The sequence below is a fragment of the Dendrobates tinctorius genome, unplaced genomic scaffold (assembly GCF_039654945.1).
Source record: "Dendrobates tinctorius isolate UK_male_01 unplaced genomic scaffold, ASM3965494v1 ptg000022l, whole genome shotgun sequence".
In the NCBI taxonomy this organism is placed as follows: Eukaryota; Metazoa; Chordata; class Amphibia; order Anura; family Dendrobatidae; genus Dendrobates; species Dendrobates tinctorius.
In genome coordinates, this window is record NW_027361690.1 from 26,562,142 (window position 1) to 26,580,321 (window position 18,180).

The 18,180-nt window shown below is 52.4% G+C and overlaps 1 protein-coding gene across 1 annotated transcript in view; it reads left to right on the forward strand.

Moving 5' to 3' along the window:
* Positions 1–4,798: 4,798 nt before the first annotated feature.
* Positions 4,799–18,180, forward strand: part of WHAMM (WASP homolog associated with actin, golgi membranes and microtubules) — a 31,048-nt gene continuing 17,666 nt past the window's right edge. Inside the window, exons 1-3 of the mRNA XM_073568521.1 lie at positions 4,799–5,495; positions 9,448–9,621; positions 10,202–10,352. Coding sequence (XP_073424622.1) covers positions 4,938–5,495; positions 9,448–9,621; positions 10,202–10,352 — 883 coding nt within the window. The 5' untranslated portion in view covers positions 4,799–4,937. The remainder of the gene's footprint in view (positions 5,496–9,447; positions 9,622–10,201; positions 10,353–18,180) is intronic.

An 18,180-nucleotide genomic window follows, 5' to 3' on the forward strand; every position in this document is an offset into this window, starting at 1 on the left:
TTTTTGTTGAGTTTTTCCTTTATTGGGAGGCAAGATTTACATAGAACACCAATTCTGGCTTTTGTTTGGAACGCAACATGTTTTTTCTATAAACTTGTCTTCTGTATACACTTGTTGGTCTGGTGCGATCATTTTTAAATTGGTTTAAAAATCATTGTTCGCAGCAGCACATTGTCTTGCTACCAAGAACAATGATATTTAATGTGCACAGAACAATGTGCACGAGCCGAGATCTAAATCTGCTCATGTGCTGCCTCCGGCAGCCGTTTTCCTGAAGCCCACCACCAGGAAATCAATGCACAGAGCAGAGATGTCATGATCCAGTGTTGGATCTGGCGGTATTAAAAGCACAAAGTGAACTTTTTTTTACTTTGGTTGAGTTCAAAGGTGTTTTGACTGTCCCCGGTGGTGGTTAGCGGTATCGCACCTTAGGTTTAGGTTAATGTTCACTTAATTAGGGATCAGGTGTGACTCCCTATAAAGGTGTGCTTAGGGGGTTCACTCACCGCTGGTGATATTTCTTTCTGAGTTGTTGGAGAGCCTGGTGGAAGGATGGAGCGGGATAGGAGTCCTGCGCAGTCAGCCAGAGAGAATGAGTGCCAGCTAATGGTGTCTGCAGGAAGGACTGGCATGGCTTGGTGGAGTCGCAGTTTATGGTGTCGGCGGGAAGTGCGGGCATGGCTTAGAGGAGTGGTGACTAGGAGAAGAGTTGCACTCAGCATGCTCTACTTGGTTGCTGAGAACTGGACTCGAGCATGCTTGGATTCTTGGCAGAGGCTGGACTCATCTTTGGACTCTGTGTACTGGACTGCTGCAAGTGGTGATGGACTCTGCTCCCAGGCTGCACGATGGTGACGGATCCAGTTATGGTGATGGATTCAGGTGGAGGGGAAGATGCACGCAGGTGGTGGGCTCTGTTGCTAGGAGCGCACGCAACAGAGCAAAGATAAGTGGTGTTTCCCCTGTATTGTCTCTTTCCTCATGTGTGTTGTTAGTGCAGTGGTGGGATTAGTCTCCGCACCGACCCATTCCCTAGTGAGGGTTTAGGGTCAGGGCGAGCAAGGGCGTTAAGGTACGCGTGCGGCGACAGGTGCGGAGCCTGTTTAGGGAATGTGAGGAGTGTAGGGACACTGGATCAGGGGAGTGCAGGAGGTCTCCTTTTCCCCATTCCCTATCGCAGGGCCCACCATTGTTAAAGTTACCCAGGTTCCCCCCTTATTATTTAAATGCGCCTTACTGGAGGCGGGGTTTCCAGATATATGTATGCATGGCGTGTAATACCTAAATCCGCCAGGTGGAGGCGGCGTATCCACCTGCACGCTTTATTATTTAAATTCGCCCCACTGGAGGCGGTGTATCCAGGGTCACGTGTGTATGGGTTCGCCTTGTGACATCATCTGCGCCCTGACACACGTGACCATGACAAGAGACTCTGCTCTGGCCTCACACCTACATTCTCTTGAAGCCCAGGGCCCGCAGGCTTGCACCACCGGCACACCCCCTCCTCCCAGCCCAGCGCCCGCAGCCTTGCACCTCTGGGATAACCTCTCCTCCCAGCCCAGGGCCCACAGCCTCGCACAGCAGGTATACCCCCTCCTTCCAACCCAGAGCAAGCAGCCTCGCACCGCCAGAATACCCCCTCCTTCCAGCCTAGGGCACGCAGCCTCGAACCGCCGGGACACCCCCTCCTCCCAGTCCAGGGCGTGCAGCCTCGTACCGCCGGGATACCCCCTCCTCCCAGCCCAGGGCTCGCAGCCTCGCACTCCTGGGATACCCCCTCCTCCCAGCCCAGGGCTCGCAGCCTCGCACCCCCGAGATACCCAGGGCTCGCAGCCTCGCACCCACGAGATGCCCAGGCCTCGCAGCCTCGCACTCCCGGGATAACCCCTCCTCCCAGCCCAGAGCCAGCAGCCTCGCACTCCTGGGATAACCCCTCCTCCCAGCCCAGGGCCCGCAGCCTCTCACTCCCGGGATACCCCCTCCTCCCAGCCCAGAGCTAGCAGCCTCTCACTCCCGGGATACCCCCTCCTCCCAGCCCAGAGCTAGCAGCCTTGCACTCCCGGGATACCCCCTCCTCCCAGCCCACGGCCCGCAACCTCGCAATCTCGGGATACCTCCTCCTCCCAGCCCAGAGCCAGCAGCCTCGCACTCCCGGGATACCCCCTCCTCCCAGCCAGCAGCCTCGCACTCCTGGGATACCCCCTCCTCCCAGCCCAGAGCCAGCAGCCTCGCACTCCCGGGATACCCCCTCCTCCCAGCCCAGGGCCCGCAGCCTCGCACTCCCTGATACCTCCTCCTGCCAGCCCAGGGCCCGCAGCCTCGCACCACCCGGACACCTCCTTCTCCCAGCCTATGGCCTGCAGACTCGCACTGCCGGGACACCTCCTCCTCCCAGCCCAGGTCCCGCAGCCTCGCACTCCCGGGATACCCCATCCTCCCAGCGCAGGTCCGGCAGCCTCGCACCGTCGGGACACCTCCTCCTCCCAGGCCAGGGCCCGCAGTATCACCCCACTCCTAAGCTACATTCGGACTATAAGACACACCTCTATTTTACTACCAAATTTGGTGAAAAAAGAGTGCGTCTTATAGTCTAAAAAATTGAAAAATATGGTAACTCACCTCATGGCAGATGTGGCCCAATATTCCATGCAGACACCCGATCCTGCTCTGCTCCATCTACGCTGAGGTTGTCTGAAGGTTTTACTACTACAGGATGGGACTGTCCCGATACACCTTGATGTGATGGGTGTCAGCTGAGCACCCTATGTTATTTATATGCATTATTGCTAGTTACCTACCAGGGTATTTGCTCATTTTATTTCTTGCTTAGTGTGAACATGCCCTTATTCCTGGCATTTCTATGAACTTATGTTCCTGCTCATTTGTTTTTTATATGGATATACAATGTCATACATTGGAGGCACTGCTGAAATATTTCCACCTTGTTAGATATTAGCAAAATTTCATAACTGCGTCCTGTAAGCTCATGGAGAATACAGGACACCAAAGCTGCGCAGTTCCCCAGGGATCCGATCAAATTACAGCTTTTATAGGCAGAGAATGAAAGCAGTGTTTTGATTGGCCGCTGTGTAAGGAGGAGGACCCCCACAGAGTGTCCGGGCCGGAACCAAGGGGACCGCCATCTGAGTTCCTAAGGAAACAGTACCCGGGGAACAGAGGAGGAGAGTGGACTGTTGAGAGTGACAGGACAGCAAGGGGAGGGGCGAGTATAAAAGGGACAGGGAGCGCGCAGAGGATTCAGTTGGTGATACATCAGACACGGAGCAGGAGACGGAGGGGGCGTGAAAGAACGGGAAGGACACTGACAGTTGAGAGAAGAGACCAGCAGCAGAGGGTAGATACGCAGTGGCCCTCAGGAAAGAGGCGCCGAGCTTACCGACAGGGGACTGCCTCTTCACCCCAATCCCGGGTTACGATCTGCCCCTGGTCATCCTCGGCCGTCACCGCTGAGCTCAAGCCCTCCGCGGCCTGTCCGCTCCCTCTCCCGGCTGCTGCCATCCCCCTTCAGCCCGTGGTTTCAGCCTGCCCGCTTCTACCCGCGGACGCTGCGGTTTCACTTCAGCCCGTGGTTGCGGCCCATCACAGCTCACAGCCGCCTTCACCCCGCTGCAGTCGGCAGTTGGGGCCTGTTCCTCATCAACAGAGACACTCTGCACACAGCCTCAGGCTGTGCGTGTGGCCAGTAAACCGCCACTCTTGAGCACTGCGACACAACCCTGCTTGGGGATAGGAGTCCCATTGAACTCGCTAACAAGCGCAACCCCGCTGTTACAACAGGGGGTTACTTCATCTCAGGACTCCATCAGGGCCTGTTGTGCCCCAACTCCTCCTGGGCGCTGGAACGCCCGAAGACTACTCCAAATCTTCAGCAGCTGGGCCCAGCGGCTGCGACGCCAGGGCGGGCTCATCAGAGACGCCAGGGCGGGCTCATCAGAGACGCCAGGGCGGGCTCATCAGAGACGCCAGGGCGGCCTTATCAGAGACGCCACAGCGGCCTTATCAAAGACGCCAAAGCAGCTTCACCAGCAACGCAGCTTCCACAGAGGCGCCAGGGGATGTCAGGACGGATAAGTAACATTATAGAGTATAAGGACCCGCAGATGGCCTTACCGTGGCCCCACAGTAACCGGCCTCGGCCAGGTTAGTTGTGGTCTTTTCAAATAGTGTTTGGTTGTACTGAGTCCCTACGAGGACAACCCCTTTTTGGTTGCTTAGTATAGCCCTAGCGGCTTCAAATTATAAAAGTTTGCTTTTCAGGCTGTGTTCACACACAGCGTTTTTTTAGCGGTTTTTACTGCGGTTTTCACTATAAAACCACAAAAAATAAGCTTCCCAGTCATTTCTATGCATTTTGCACTTTTTGTGCACATTGATGCGTTTTTTACTGCAAAAAAACGCATCACGGTAGAAACCGCAGCATGCTAATTAATTTTGCGGATTTTTCCGCGGTTTTGGCTTCTTCCATGCGGTTTGAAACCGCTGTGAAAAAAACCGCATCAAAACCGCGCAAAAACCGTCGCGGAAAAATAGGTGCGGTTTCTGGGAAGGGATTCAGGTTTTTGAGCAGAAATTTTCTGCAATGTGTGCACTTAGCCTCCAAGTTCAACCAGTCTCCTGTCTCCTCACTGCATCCTGCGAACCTGCTGTTGCCTACAGCTGCGTGCTCTGCCTCCACAGAACCTATTTTCGCACTGTTCATTAAGAATGCCAGCCGTATCACTGCGGCACTGTCACATGACTACACCTCGTGATGCCGGCTATGACGTCACTCCTCATCAGCCTATGACAAGTGAGGAGGAAAGTCCCGGCTGCGCCTCCCCCTCCGCTGTGCACAAAGGTCATGTTTACATGCGGCGCCCCCCGGAGCTGTGACTGGGGAGCGCGCACCTGACGAGGTGGGCGTCACAAGCGGGGCTATGGACGGGGAGCGGATGGACAGTCTGGAGGGCTGGGTGGCCGTGCGCCCCAACCTCTTCCAGGAGCCGGAGCAGTATAAGATGGGCTTCATCGTGGCCTGGAACCAGGTGGACAGCAAGTTCGCAGTGACCTGCCACAACCGGACCGCGCAGCGGAGGAAGCGGCGGGAGGGTGAGGACGGGGAGCAGAGCAGCTGGGCCGGGCTGTACACCGTGCAGGACCTGGAGCACATCCACCGGCAGCTGAGCTCCGTGTGCAGCCGCCTGCAGCCCTGCTTCCCCCGCCTCCCGGCCCAGCTTCCCGCCGGCAGCCTGTGGACGCTGCTGTTCCCCAACGCCCCGTCCTGGGAGGGCAGCTCGGAGGAGGTGGACGCGGTGTGCCGGACCCTGGAGCGGTACCTGGGCGCCGCTATAGAGGAGTGCGGCCGGCAGATCGTGCTGGACGTGCTGTTCCCGGAGGACGTGGAAGATGCAGAGAAATACTTCGAGAACCTGCACGAATTCCGCAAGAAAAGCTTGGAGGAGCAAGTGTGCCGGGCCAAGGAGGCCGTGAGAACGGTGCGGGCGTGTAGTGGTGTGCCGGGCCAAGGAGGCCGTGAGAACGGTGCGGGCGTGTAGTGGTGTGCCGGGCCAAGGAGGCCGTGAGAACGGTGCGGGCGTGTAGTGGTGTGCCGGGCCAAGGAGGCCGTGAGAACGGTGCGGGCGTGTAGTGGTGTGCCGGGCCAAGGAGGCCGTGAGAACGGTGCGGGCGTGTAGTGGTGTGCCGAGCCAAGGAGGCCGTGAGAACGGTGCGGGCGTGTAGTGGTGTGCCGGGCCAAGGAGGCCGTGAGAACGGTGCGGGCGTGTAGTGGTGTGCCGAGCCAAGGAGGCCGTGAGAACGGTGCGGGCGTGTAGTGGTGTGCCGGGCCAAGGAGGCCGTGAGAACGGTGCGGGCGTGTAGTGGTGTGCCGAGCCAAGGAGGCCGTGAGAACGGTGCGGGCGTGTAGTGGTGTGCCGGGCCAAGGAGGCCGTGAGAACGGTGCGGGCGTGTAGTGGTGTGCCGGGCCAAGGAGGCCGTGAGAACGGTGCGGGCGTGTAGTGGTGTGCCAGATCAAGGAGGCCGTGAGAACGGTGCGGGCGTGTAGTGGTGTGCCGAGCCAAGGAGGCCGTGAGAACGGTGCGGGCGTGTAGTGGTGTGCCGGGCCAAGGAGGCCGTGAGAACGGTGCGGGCGTGTAGTGGTGTGCCAGATCAAGGAGGCCGTGAGAACGGTGCGGGCGTGTAGTGGTGTGCCAGGCCAAGGAGGACAGTGTGGGCGTGTAGTGGTGTGCCGGGCCAAGGAGGCTGTGCGGGCGTGTAGTGGTGTGCAGGGCCAAGGAGGCCGTGAGAACGTGCGGGCGTGTAGTGGTGTGCCGGGCCAAGGAGGCCGTGAGAACGGTGCAGGCGTGTAGTAGTGTGCCGGGCCAAGGAGGCCGTGAGAACGGTGCGGGCGTGTAGTGGTGTGCCGGGCCAAGGAGGACAGTGTGGGCCTGTAGTGGTGTGCCAGGTCAAGGAGGCCGTGAGAACGGTGCGGGCGTGTAGTGGTGTGCCGGGCCAAGGAGGCCGTGAGAACGGTGAGGGCGTGTAGTGGTGTGCTGGGCCAAGGAGGCAGTGAGAACGGTGCAGGCGTGTAGTGGTGTGCCGGGCCAAGGAGGCAGTGAGAACGGTGCAGGCGTGTAGTAGTGTGCCGGGCCAAGGAGGCCGTGAGAACGGTGCGGGCGTGTAGTGGTGTGCCGGGCCAAGGAGGACGGTGCGGGCGTGTAGTGGTGTGCCGGGCCAAGGAGGACGGTGCGGGCGTGTAGTGGTGTGCCGGGCCAAGGAGGACAGTGTGGGCGTGTAGTGATGTTCCAGGCCAAGAAGAACAGTTTGAGCATGTAGTGGTGTGCTGGGCCGAGGAGGCTGTGAGAACCGTGCTGGTGTGTAGTGGTGTGCCGAGCCAAGGAGGCCGTGAGAACGGTGCGGGCGTGTAGTGGTTTGCCGGGCCAAGGAGGACAGTGTGGGCCTGTAGTGGTGTGCCAGGTCAAGGAGGCTGTGCGAAAGGTGCGGGCGTGTATTGATGTTCCAGGCCAAAAAGAACAGTGTGAGCATGTAGTGGTGTGCCGGGCCAAGGAGGCCGTGAGAACGGTGCAGGCGTGTAGTGGTGTGCCGGGCCAAGGAAGCCGTGAGAACGGTGTGGGCGTGTAGTGGTGTGCCGGGCCAAGGAGGACAGTGTGGGCCTGTAGTGGTGTGCCAGGTCAAGGAGGCCGTGAGAACGGTGCGGGCGTGTAGTGATGTTCCAGGCCAAGAAGTTTGAGCATGTAGTGGTGTGCTGGGCCAAGGAGGCTGTGAGAACGGTGCGGGCGTGTAGTGGTGTGCCGAGCCAAGGAGGCCGTGAAAACGGTGCGGGCGTGTAGTGGTGTGCCGGGCCAAGGAGGCAGTGAGAACGGTGCGGGCGTGTAGTGGTGTGCCGGGCCAAGGGGGACAGTGTGGGCATGTAGTGGTGTGCCAGGTCAAGGAGGCCGTGAGAACGGTGCGTGCGTGTAGTGGGCCAAGGAGGCTGTGAGAACTGTGCGGGCGTGTAAGTGGTGTTCTGGGCCAAGTAGAACAGTGCAGGCATGTAGTGGTGTGCCAGGCCAAGGAGGCTGTGAGAACGGTGCGGGCGTGTAGTGGTGTGCCGGGCCAAGGAGGCCGTGAGAACGGTGCGGGCGTGTAGTGGTGTGACTGTCCAATTAGGACAGTGCGGGCATGTAGTGGTGTGCCAGGCCAAGGAGGCCGAGAGAACGGTGCGAGCCTGTAGTGTTGTGTCGGGTCAAGTAGGCCGTGAGAACCGTGCAGGCATGTAGTGATGTTCCGGGCCAAGGAGGACAGTGTGGGCCTGTAGTGGTGTGCCGAGCCAAGGAGGCTGTGATAACGGTGCGGGCGTGTAGTGATGTTCCAGGCCAAGAAGGACAGTGTGGGCATGTAGTAGTGCGCCGCGCCAAGGAGGCCGTGAGAACGGTGCGGGCGTGTAGTGGGCCAAGGAGTCTGAGAACTGTGCAGGCGTGTAAGTGGTGTGACGGTCCAAGTAGTACAGTGCATGTAAGGCCAAGTTCACATGTTCAGTATTTGGTCAGTATTTTACATCAGTATTTGTAAGCCAAAATAAGGAATGAAAAACCCAGAGGGAAAGTATAATAGAAACACATCACCACTTCTGTATTTTTCTTCCGCTCCTGATTTTGGCTTTCAGATGCTGATGGAAAATACTAACCAATTACTGAATGTGTGAATATGGTCCAAAGCCACTGCCCCGTGGTTGGAGGAAAAATTCTTCCACATATGTATTAACCAAAATGCAGAGTATCGCGTTCGTTGCGGGAAAGAAGGATCTTTGGCATTCCAAATAAGGTTTTTTATTAATGGTGTGTGTGTGTGCTAGACCAACATCTTTTTAAGGGTTAAAAAAACTTTCAAAAAAGGTGCCAAAACGCGTTGGTATTAATAAAAAGGGCCTTATTTTGAATCTTAAGGCTCCTTCATTTCCGCAGTGCTGCTCACCTAATGTGGTACTCTACATTCTGGCTAGTATGACCCTATTGACACCTTTAACATGTGCAGAGATTAGGAGGAGCCGAGGATGTGATTTCTACTGCCTGGGGGATGAGAAGATTATAACCCAGTACACACTGGCAGCAGGCTTACTTGATCAGCAATGACCAAATAGCGATTATATCGGAGGGAGATGATTAAATCTACAGCAAGCAGCCCATTAAAGCCGCCCCTACACACTAGATGGCTGAGCAATGCTTCATCCAGCCTACAGTCATCTCAGCCGACCCTACCAAATGCAAGAGCGATCACTCGGCTGAGCGCTCCTTTGTGTGAGAGAACCTCTGGCAGTCACGTTGACCGGTGGCTTATCTCCAGAAGGTCAAGGCGATTGGCAATCTGAAATTGGACATAGGTGACAGTCATCTCTCCCAACCATTGGTCGGCTGGAGTCCCCGTACACATTCTTGGATCAAAATTACCCTTCCAAGTCTGGGTCTCCGAATATCATGGACAGCTGACAGGAAGGAGGCAGCGCTGTGCAGTCTGATTAACATGGATTGGAGAAGATTTGTCATTTTATTTTTTTCATACGTGAAGATCACTAATCAAACACCTGATGGTAAAAACCTGACCTAAGAAGGTTACCATGTGACTTTTTTTAATAAATTCTGCACAACTTATTCCAAAGATCCCCTCACCACCCCACACCTCCTTTTTTCCTCTCCCCAAGACCGGGGTATAAATCTGCCCCACAATGTCCCGGTGAAGATGATCTGAAGTTGAAAATCTTGTAACTGCAATTTTTCCTCGTGGGTAAATAACAATTTCAGTCATTGAGAAAAATCCAACTTCACCGGCAATCTTCTCTCCCGTCGGGAAACATTGTAGTCATTGTGGTGCCTTATGAGCGCTAACCCCGTAGAAGCACAAGTTGGCGAGATACTTATTATACTAATGTATTTTTTTTATTTATTTTTTTTTTAGATTCTTCATCAGCACAAAAATGCAGAGAAAATGATGTCTTTGCTTAAAGTTTATGAGGAAGAAGACGAAGCTTTTATGGAATTGGTTACCGTGGCAACCCAGTTCCACCAATACCTACTGCAGCCTTTCAGGGATATGCGAGAGCTGGCCATATTGTACAAGCTGGAAATACTGGTAGGGAATTACTACTTTTTATCCGTTTTTAAGCTTTTTCTATTGGAAGTCCTCAAGGGTTTTGTTTACAGAGTCCTTGGAACCAATTATAGTCAAAGTGATTTATTCTTGCAATTGTATCAGTCCGAGTGCAGCCGAAGCTTATTGAATTTCACCATCTACAATGCACATCTTACTCTTATCTGGGAAAATAATCCTGGTGACGTGGTTCTTTAGGAGTCTGAGAGACACACTGTGAGTCATTAAGACAAATTCTTCTAGGAAATGTCATATCCCTGTTTTTCAACCGCAGCAATCTGCATTTCCTAAGGATAACCACAAAAAAACAAATATTCTGTGGCACATTATATATATATATATATATATATATATATATATATATATATATATATATATTTATTTTTTTTTATAGCTGTACAGGCGTATTGGCCTGTAAGGCTTAATTAGTGGGATACATCCGGTGTCCCCTCTTGGAGTTATGTCACAATGACTGTATCCAGCTGGCAGAAGGCTCAGCCGAGATGTGCGCTATGCACCCAAAATGGGAAACTGTATCATGACTTTAGTTGTTTCTACACAGAAATCATTGGAAATGGATGATTTAGGCCCAAAACGCATAGAAGGGTTGCAAAAGGAGGCTGATAAGTGGAACACAACTGCAGAAGAGGCTGAGCGCTCAATACGGAATATAACTGTGGATTACTTCAAGGAGACTTCAAAAGCACTGTCAGGTAGGAGAACCATAGAGGGCTTCTCGTGTATCAGGTCAAACTGGAGCTTGTTACTGGCGTTAAGTGAATTTCTTCATGTCCCCATTTATTCGGCAAGCTATAGCGCTTACCAAATATGCTACATCGAGAACCCGGATACCTGGAGTGCGCCGGCTGATCGGCGCTGCATCAGCATGTGTCGTGGCTGTGTCACAGCACATGCATGGAGAGCCCAACAAACAGGCTCTCCATGCATGTGTTGTGACTGTGACACAGCCGTGACACATGCAGCTGCAGCGCCGATCAGCCGACATGCTCCATGTGTAGTGACCCGGTCCAGACTGTGTATGTCCCTTTAAGTATCCCTGGACCGTGAGTAGTTTCTGTACACTGCAACTCACTCCTAAGTTATCCTCTTATGGTTATATGGTTTAAATGAATCAAAAACTCACTAATCTCATATATTCCTCAGGTGTTAAGTGCACTTTTCATTTGCTGTGTTCCAGCACTACAGTTAGGTCCATATATATTTGGACAGAGACAACATTTTTCTAATTTTGGTTCTAGACATTACCACAATGAATTTTAAACAAAACAATTCAGATGCAGTTGAAGTTCAGACTTTCAGCTTTCATTTGAGGGTATCCACATTAAAATTGGATGAAGGGTTTAGGAGTTTAAGCTCCTTAACATGTGCCACCCTGTTTTTAAAGGGACCAAAAGTAATTGGACAGATTAATTGTAAATAAAATGTTCATTTCTAGTACTTGGTTGAAAACCCTTTGTTGGCAATGACTGCCTGAAGTCTTGAACTCATCTGTCCAAAGAATGTTCTTCCAGAACTGTGCTGGCTTTTTTAGATGTATTTTTTTTTTTTTTTTTAGCAAAGTCCAGTCTAGTCTTTTGATTCTTGATGCTTATGAGTGGCTTGCACCGTTCAGTGAACCCTCTGTATTTATTTTCAAGCAGTCTTGTCTTTATGTTAGATTTGGATATTGATAAGCCTACCTCCTGGATAGTGTTGTTCACTTGGTTGGCTGTTGTGAAGGGGTTTCTCTTCACCATGGAGACTATTCTGCGATCATCCACCACTGTTGTCTTCCGTGGGCAACCAGGTCTTTTTGCATTGATGAGTTCACCAGTGCTTTCTTTCTTTCCCAGGATGTACAAAACTGTAGATTTTGCCACTCCTAATGTAGCAATTTCTCAGATGGGTTTTTTCGGTTTTCTTTTTCCCCCCCATGACGGCACCACGGAGAGAGGGGAGCCGCCCCACAGGGACAGGAAACCTACAGATAAAAAGGCGGTACCTCTCTCCCACATCCGTTGGTTTCCTGTCCCCATAGGGAGCCTACAGGCTTACCATCGTCGTGGCTGACCAGCCTGGAGGACGACAGCAGGAGCCCCCTGTCCCAGCTGGGGCGGTTATCCGAGGCGCCGCCGCTGGGGTCAGCGGGCCTCCAGGGCGTGCGGGGGGAGAAGCGGCAGAAGACGCTCCAGAAGACCACCTCCCCCGGAGATAGCGTCCCCCTTAGAAGCGGGCCTGGGCGGCCGGGAGCAGATACCGGAGACCAGTGGCCGACGGGTGCGCAAGATGGCTCTCCAGCCTCGGCGCAAGGCATTGCTGGGAACCGGGGACTGCGGCAGAGCGCGGCCTAGTCACGTGGGGCGGAGCGCCGACAGGTCACGTGAGGCCGACGCAAAGCATCACTGGGAGGCCCGGGAGTGTGCACATGCGGGGAGGGCACCGCAGCGTCACGTGGGGGCAGCGCTAGGTATCACTGGGTGCTGGCAGCAGCAACTGCGCCAATCGCTGCAAAGCCACCGAAAGAAGGATCCCACAGGCTCACAGTGACACAGTAGCAGTAGCCACTCGGAGTCCCGGTGCAGCAAGGAGTCCGGTGGGACAGGGGTCCCAAAAGACAAGCCTCCTGCGGACCCGGGAGCCCCTTCAGAGTCTGTATCCTTCTTCGGTCCGGTGGGTGAGTGAGCTGCGTGAATGTACATATTATAACTAGGGCCTATCCTCCTCTTATAGGGGAAGAAGTGCACACAAAAGGCCAACCACAAGGTTTGCCCACTCTGTAAAGAGGAGCTCCCCGCAGGGTGGGGGAAAAGACACTGTCAATCCTGCATAGAGCACACTATATGCAAAGAATCCTCAGGCTTCGCTTCCGACCTTAGAAACCTATTAAAACATCAGGTAGAGAATACCCTCAAGTCCCTCCAGGGAAAAAATAAAAACCATAAGAAGCCTAAAAGCAGGGACCCAGAGTCAGATCACAGTGATGGGGAGAGCGATTCCTCTGCATCAGACACGGACAGCCCGTCATCTGACTCCTCGTCCTCTGGCGAGGAAGGTCGCAGCTGTTTCCCTATAGAGGAAACCGATAATTTAATAAAAGCAATCAGGACCACTATGGGGCTAGTAGACACCAGGCCCAAAAGGACTATCCAGGACGCTATGCTCAGAGGGTTAGAGCAGAAGAAAAGGAGATCATTCCCTATGAACGATAAAATTCAGGCGCTAATACAGAGGGAGTGGAAAAGACTGGAGAAAAAAGTCTGTTCTTTTTGGGACAAAGAACCAAAGGTGGATGTAGCTATCGCAAAAACATTCTAAAAATTCAAATTCCGTTTGAGGACATGGGTACACTAAAAGACCCCATGGACAAAAAAGCGGATATGTTCCTGAAGGGTCTGTGGGAGGCAGCCGGAGAAAGCCTAAAACCGGCCATAGCCGCCACTTGCACGACTAGAGCCCTTATGTTGTGGCTGGATCAGCTGGAGGACCAGCTAAAAAACAAATCCCAGAGAAGCGCAATCCTAGACTCCGTCCCATTGATGAGGGGAGCAGCGGCCTTTTTAGCGGATGCATCTGCAGATTCAATCAGGCTATCAGCGAGGGCAGCCTCATTCTTGAACGCAGCCAGAAGGGCCCTATGGCTCAAGTGCTGGATGGGAGACCTGCAAACAAAATCAAAACTTTGCTCCATTCCCTGTGAAGGTGAATTCCTTTTCGGACCTACGCTAGACGTTATACTTGACAAAGCGGGAGTTAAAAAGAGATCTTTCTCTAATCCATCCAATTTCCCCTTGAAGCGTTTTCGGAGCAGGAATTTTATCCAGAGGAAGCCGCCCAAGAATTCCCAGGACAAGTAGGAAGATAGAGGCAATGGAAAGGGCTTCATGTTTGGAAAACCGGCAGACAAAAAGCCACCCCAATGAAGGTGTCTCCCAGGTAGGGGGAAGATTGGCCCTCTTCTTCCCAACCTGGGAAAACATTTCAAACAGTCAATGGATCTTAGACATCATAAAAACAGGCCTCAAATTAAAATTTCTTACCTCACCGCAACCCTCTTTCGTAGTGACCCCACAGAGGCAGTCAGCGGAAGATCAAGCCGCAATCCAACAGGAAATCCAGACCCTGGTGGAAAAATTAGTACTGCAAGAGGTCCCTCACCAAGAAAGAGGAAAAGGCTTCTATTCCCCTGTTCTCCTGAGGAAGAAGCAAGATGGGACATTCAGGAAAAATAATAAACCTGAAAAAACTAAACAGGCGTCTGGTAATCCACCCATTTAAAATGGAAACAAAATCTGCAGTGAAAAATATTGTTTCCATCCTGTTACATGACTGTACTCGATCTAAAGGACGCGTACTACCACGTCCCCATACACACGGACTACCGCCGATTTCTCAGGATAGCAGTAACCATAGGGGAGAAATAAAGCACTACCAGTTCAAGGCTCTCCCATTCGGGCTGGCCATCGCCCTCAGGCTATTCACAAAAATCATAGCAGAGGTTATGGCACATCTATGATAACAGGACGTACTAATAGTCCCATACTTGGACGATTTCCTAGTAATGGGCAACTCCCCATCACACTGCAGGGAACAGTTGAGCAGGACCATGAATTCTCTGACCGACCTAGGTTGGCTGCTAAACCTACCAAAATCCCGGACGGTCCCGAGCCAAGTACAAGAGTATTTGGGTATAAGCATCGATTCCCTCAGGCACGAATGTCGTCTCCCGGAAGGGAAAATGCTAAACATAAAGCAGATAGCAACAGGGGCAATAACTCACACAGCAACAACACTGAGGAAGGCCATGTCCCTGCGTGGGTCGATGACTGCCTGTATACCAGCCATGCAATGGGCTCAAGCCCACACAAGGGATGTACAGTGGAAACAGTGGCAGAAGTTTCCCTTAAGGCTGAGTTCACACGTGGCGTTTTTTTCACGTTTCCGCGGCGGTTTTAACCGCGCGATTTTGCCGTGAAAACTCAAAAAATAAGCATCCCATGCATTCCTATGGGATTCCGCAATGCTGTGCTAATGTTGCGGTTTTTACCGCGGCGGAATCGCTTCGCGGTAAAAACCGCAGCATGCCCAATAATTTTGCGGAATCGCGGCGATCCCGCACCCATAGGAATGCATTGTTCTGCTTACTTCCCGCATGTGGCTGTGCACACCATGCGGCAAGTAAGCAGAACATTTGCGGATGGTACCCATGGCCCGGAGGAGAGGAGACTGTCCTCCGGGCTTTGGGTACCATATCCCTGTAAAAAATAGAAATTAAAATAAAAAATATTGTTATTCTTACCTTCCGGCGTCCCGCGCAGCGTTCCCGCTTCTCTCCACGCTCTCGTTCCCAGTAATCCTTTGCGAAAATACCCGCGATGGCGTCCGTTCTCGCGGGATCGTGAAGTCTCTCGGTCATTCGTGCGACGTCATCGCGAATTACCGCGAGACATCGCGATCCCGCGAGAACGGACGTCATCGCGGGCATTTTCACAAAGGATTACTGGGAACGGCTGCGCGGGACGTCGGAAGGTAAGAATAACACCATATATTATTTTTTTTTTTTTTTTTTTTTTTTTTTTTACGTTTTATCTTTTACTACTGAAGCTGCATAGGCAGCCTCAGTAGTAAAAAGTTGGTCACACTTGTCAAACACTTTTATGTTTGACGAGTGTGACCAACCTGTCAATCAGTTCTCCAAGCGATGCTACAGATCGCTTGGAGAAGGCTAGCATTTTTCAAGCTAAATACGCTTGCAAAATGGTAGTTTTTCCGCGGGAAAATCGTGGGAATTTAAAATGCGATTTTCCTGCGGACAGAAATTCCGGAATTCTCGCGGTAATTTCTGCGAGAGTTCCGGTACGTGTGCACATAGCCTCATGGACTTTTAGAAGGGCGGTTAGACAGATCACCCGAAATGGCGCAGTCACTACAGTGGTGGACGGAATCTTCCAACCTATCCAGGGGGGTTCCTTGGGTAATACCAGTATCACGAGTCTTCACTACAGACGCAAGCCCCAGGTGGTGGGGGGCTCACTTGGACAATCAGGTAGCTCAAGGGGTCTGGACAGCGGACGAAAAGGCAGCCTCCTCGAACATGAAGGAGTTGTTAGCGGTAAAGCTCGCCCTCCTGCATTTTGCAGAATCCCTCAGATCCCACCACGTAAGGGTGTTTTCAGACAACAGCACGGTAGTGGCTTACTTAAACCACCAGGGGGTCACAAGGTCCCGCGCCCTAATGGCAGCGACAGGATCGATCCTCCAGTTTTCTGAGGTAAACCTAGGCTCACTAACGGCACTCCACATAAAATGGACAGACATCGTCACGGCGGACTTTCTAAGTCGCACACAGCTGAGACAGGGCAAGTGGGAGTTGAACCAGGAAATTTTCAACCAGGTCACGAAACTATGGGGGGGAAACCCGATATAGATCTATTCGCCAACAGGGCGAATCGAAAAGTGAAAACCTTCTGTTCCATAGACCCCTCGGGGAATCCGGTAGCCCTGGATGCCCTCATGACCCCCTGGCACTTTCCCCTTGCTTATGTGTTTCTACCAATAGCCCTAATTACATCAGTTCTGAGGAAGATTCGGGAGGGCAAAGCAAGGGTAATATTAATAGCCCCCTTCTGGCCGAGAATGGCTCCCTTCTGGCCCGATCCTTGGGTCCTCCCGGATACCCCGAACTTACTCTCCCAGGGCTCAGTACTGCACCCTCAGGTGGAGAACCTATATATGACGGCCTGGAATTTGAAAGGGCGCTATTAATTAACAGAGGTTCCTCCCAAAACTTAGTTTCCACTCTACTTACTACACAGCAGGAAACTGATAACCACTAAGCAGTACGGGAGGGTCTGGAGGAAGTTCCTTTCAGTATCAAAGGCCAGTCCAAAGGGGAAGGTACCCATACCAAAGATCTTGGAGTTCCTGCAAAAGGTCTTAGAGCAAGGTTTATCAGCATATTAAAGGTTCAAGTGGCAGCCCTGGGGGCCCTATACAACTGTGACTTGGCAGGGAATCGTTGGGTGTCCAGGTTCATTAAGGCAGCCAGTAGGTCCAGGCCCGTGTCTTCCCTAAACACCCCTCCCTGGGATCTAAACTTGGTACACTCAGCCCTGACCAAGCCCCCTTTTGAGCCTTTGCAGGAAGCATCGCTAAAATTAATATCTCTCAAGACCTCCCTCTTGATAGCCCTCACATCGGCTCGTAGAATTAGTGACACCCAGGCCCTGTCAGCCTTCCCTCCATTTGCACAGATCCTGGATGACAGGGTGGTACTTAGGACAGACCCAGCCTATCTGCCGAAGGTAGCGTCCCGATTCCATAGATCTCAGGAAATCTCCCCCTCCTTTTGCCCCGATCCCAAAAACAAGGGGGAAGAGACCCTGCACTCATTAGATGTCAGGAGGTGCCTAATGGAATACCTAGCAGCCACCAGGGAGTGTAGGAAGGATAGGTCTCTTTTTGTCTGCTTCCAGGGGCCAAAGAAAGGGCAAAAGGCATCAAAGAGCACGCTGGCGAGGTGGATAAGTGACGCCATCACCTTGTCATACTTGTTACAAGGGGCGGACATTCCAGGCAGAATAATGGCCCATTCCACAAGAGCGGTGTCAACTTCCTGGGCAGAGAGAGCAGGCGTCTCCATTGAACAGATATGTAGAGCCGCTACTTGGTCCTCTCCTTCAACTTTCTTCAACTTCAACCACTATCGGCTGGACCTGGCCACCTCCTCAGATCTAACCTTTGGTAAAAGGATGCTGGAGGCAGTGGTCCCCCCCCAATATATAGTCTCTGCAATTCTTTCCATGGTGCCGTCATGGGGGGGAAAGAGAAAATCGTAGTTACTTACCGTTAACGGTATTTCCCTGAGCCCATGACGGCACCCGTATATTCCCTCCCTACACGCTTGGGGTGCGCACTTATTGTAAATACAGTTTAGTCAAAAAGTCACGTGGTGTCCCCTCTACGCAGTTTATTGATTATAGAAATTCCTTTTCTTAAAGTGTTGTGTTAGTATTAGGCTGAAGTTCCGTTAATGCTCTGTAAAACAGCTGATGCGTGAGAGAGGTACCGCCTTTTTATCTGTAGGTTTCCTGTCCCCGTGGGGCGGATTCCCTCTCTCCGTGGTGCCGTCATGGGCTCAGAGAAATACCGTTAACGGTAAGTAACTACGATTTTTGCAACTTGAGGATGACTTGTTTCACCTGCATGGAGAGCTCCTTTGACCGCATGTTTCATTCACAGCAAAACCTTCCAAATGTAAGCAGCACACCTCAAATCAACTCCAGGCCTTTTATCTGCTTAATGGAGAATGACATAACTAAGGGATTGCCCACACCTGTCCATGAAATAGCCTTGGAGTCAATTGTCCAATAACTTTTGGTCCCTTTTAAAACAGGGTGGCGCATGTTAAGGAGCTGAAACTCCTAAACCCTTCATCCAATTTTAATGTGGATACCCTCAAATGAAAACTGAAAGTCTGAACTTCAACTGTATCTGAATTGTTTTGTTTAATATTCATTGTGGTAATGTCTAGAACCAAAATTA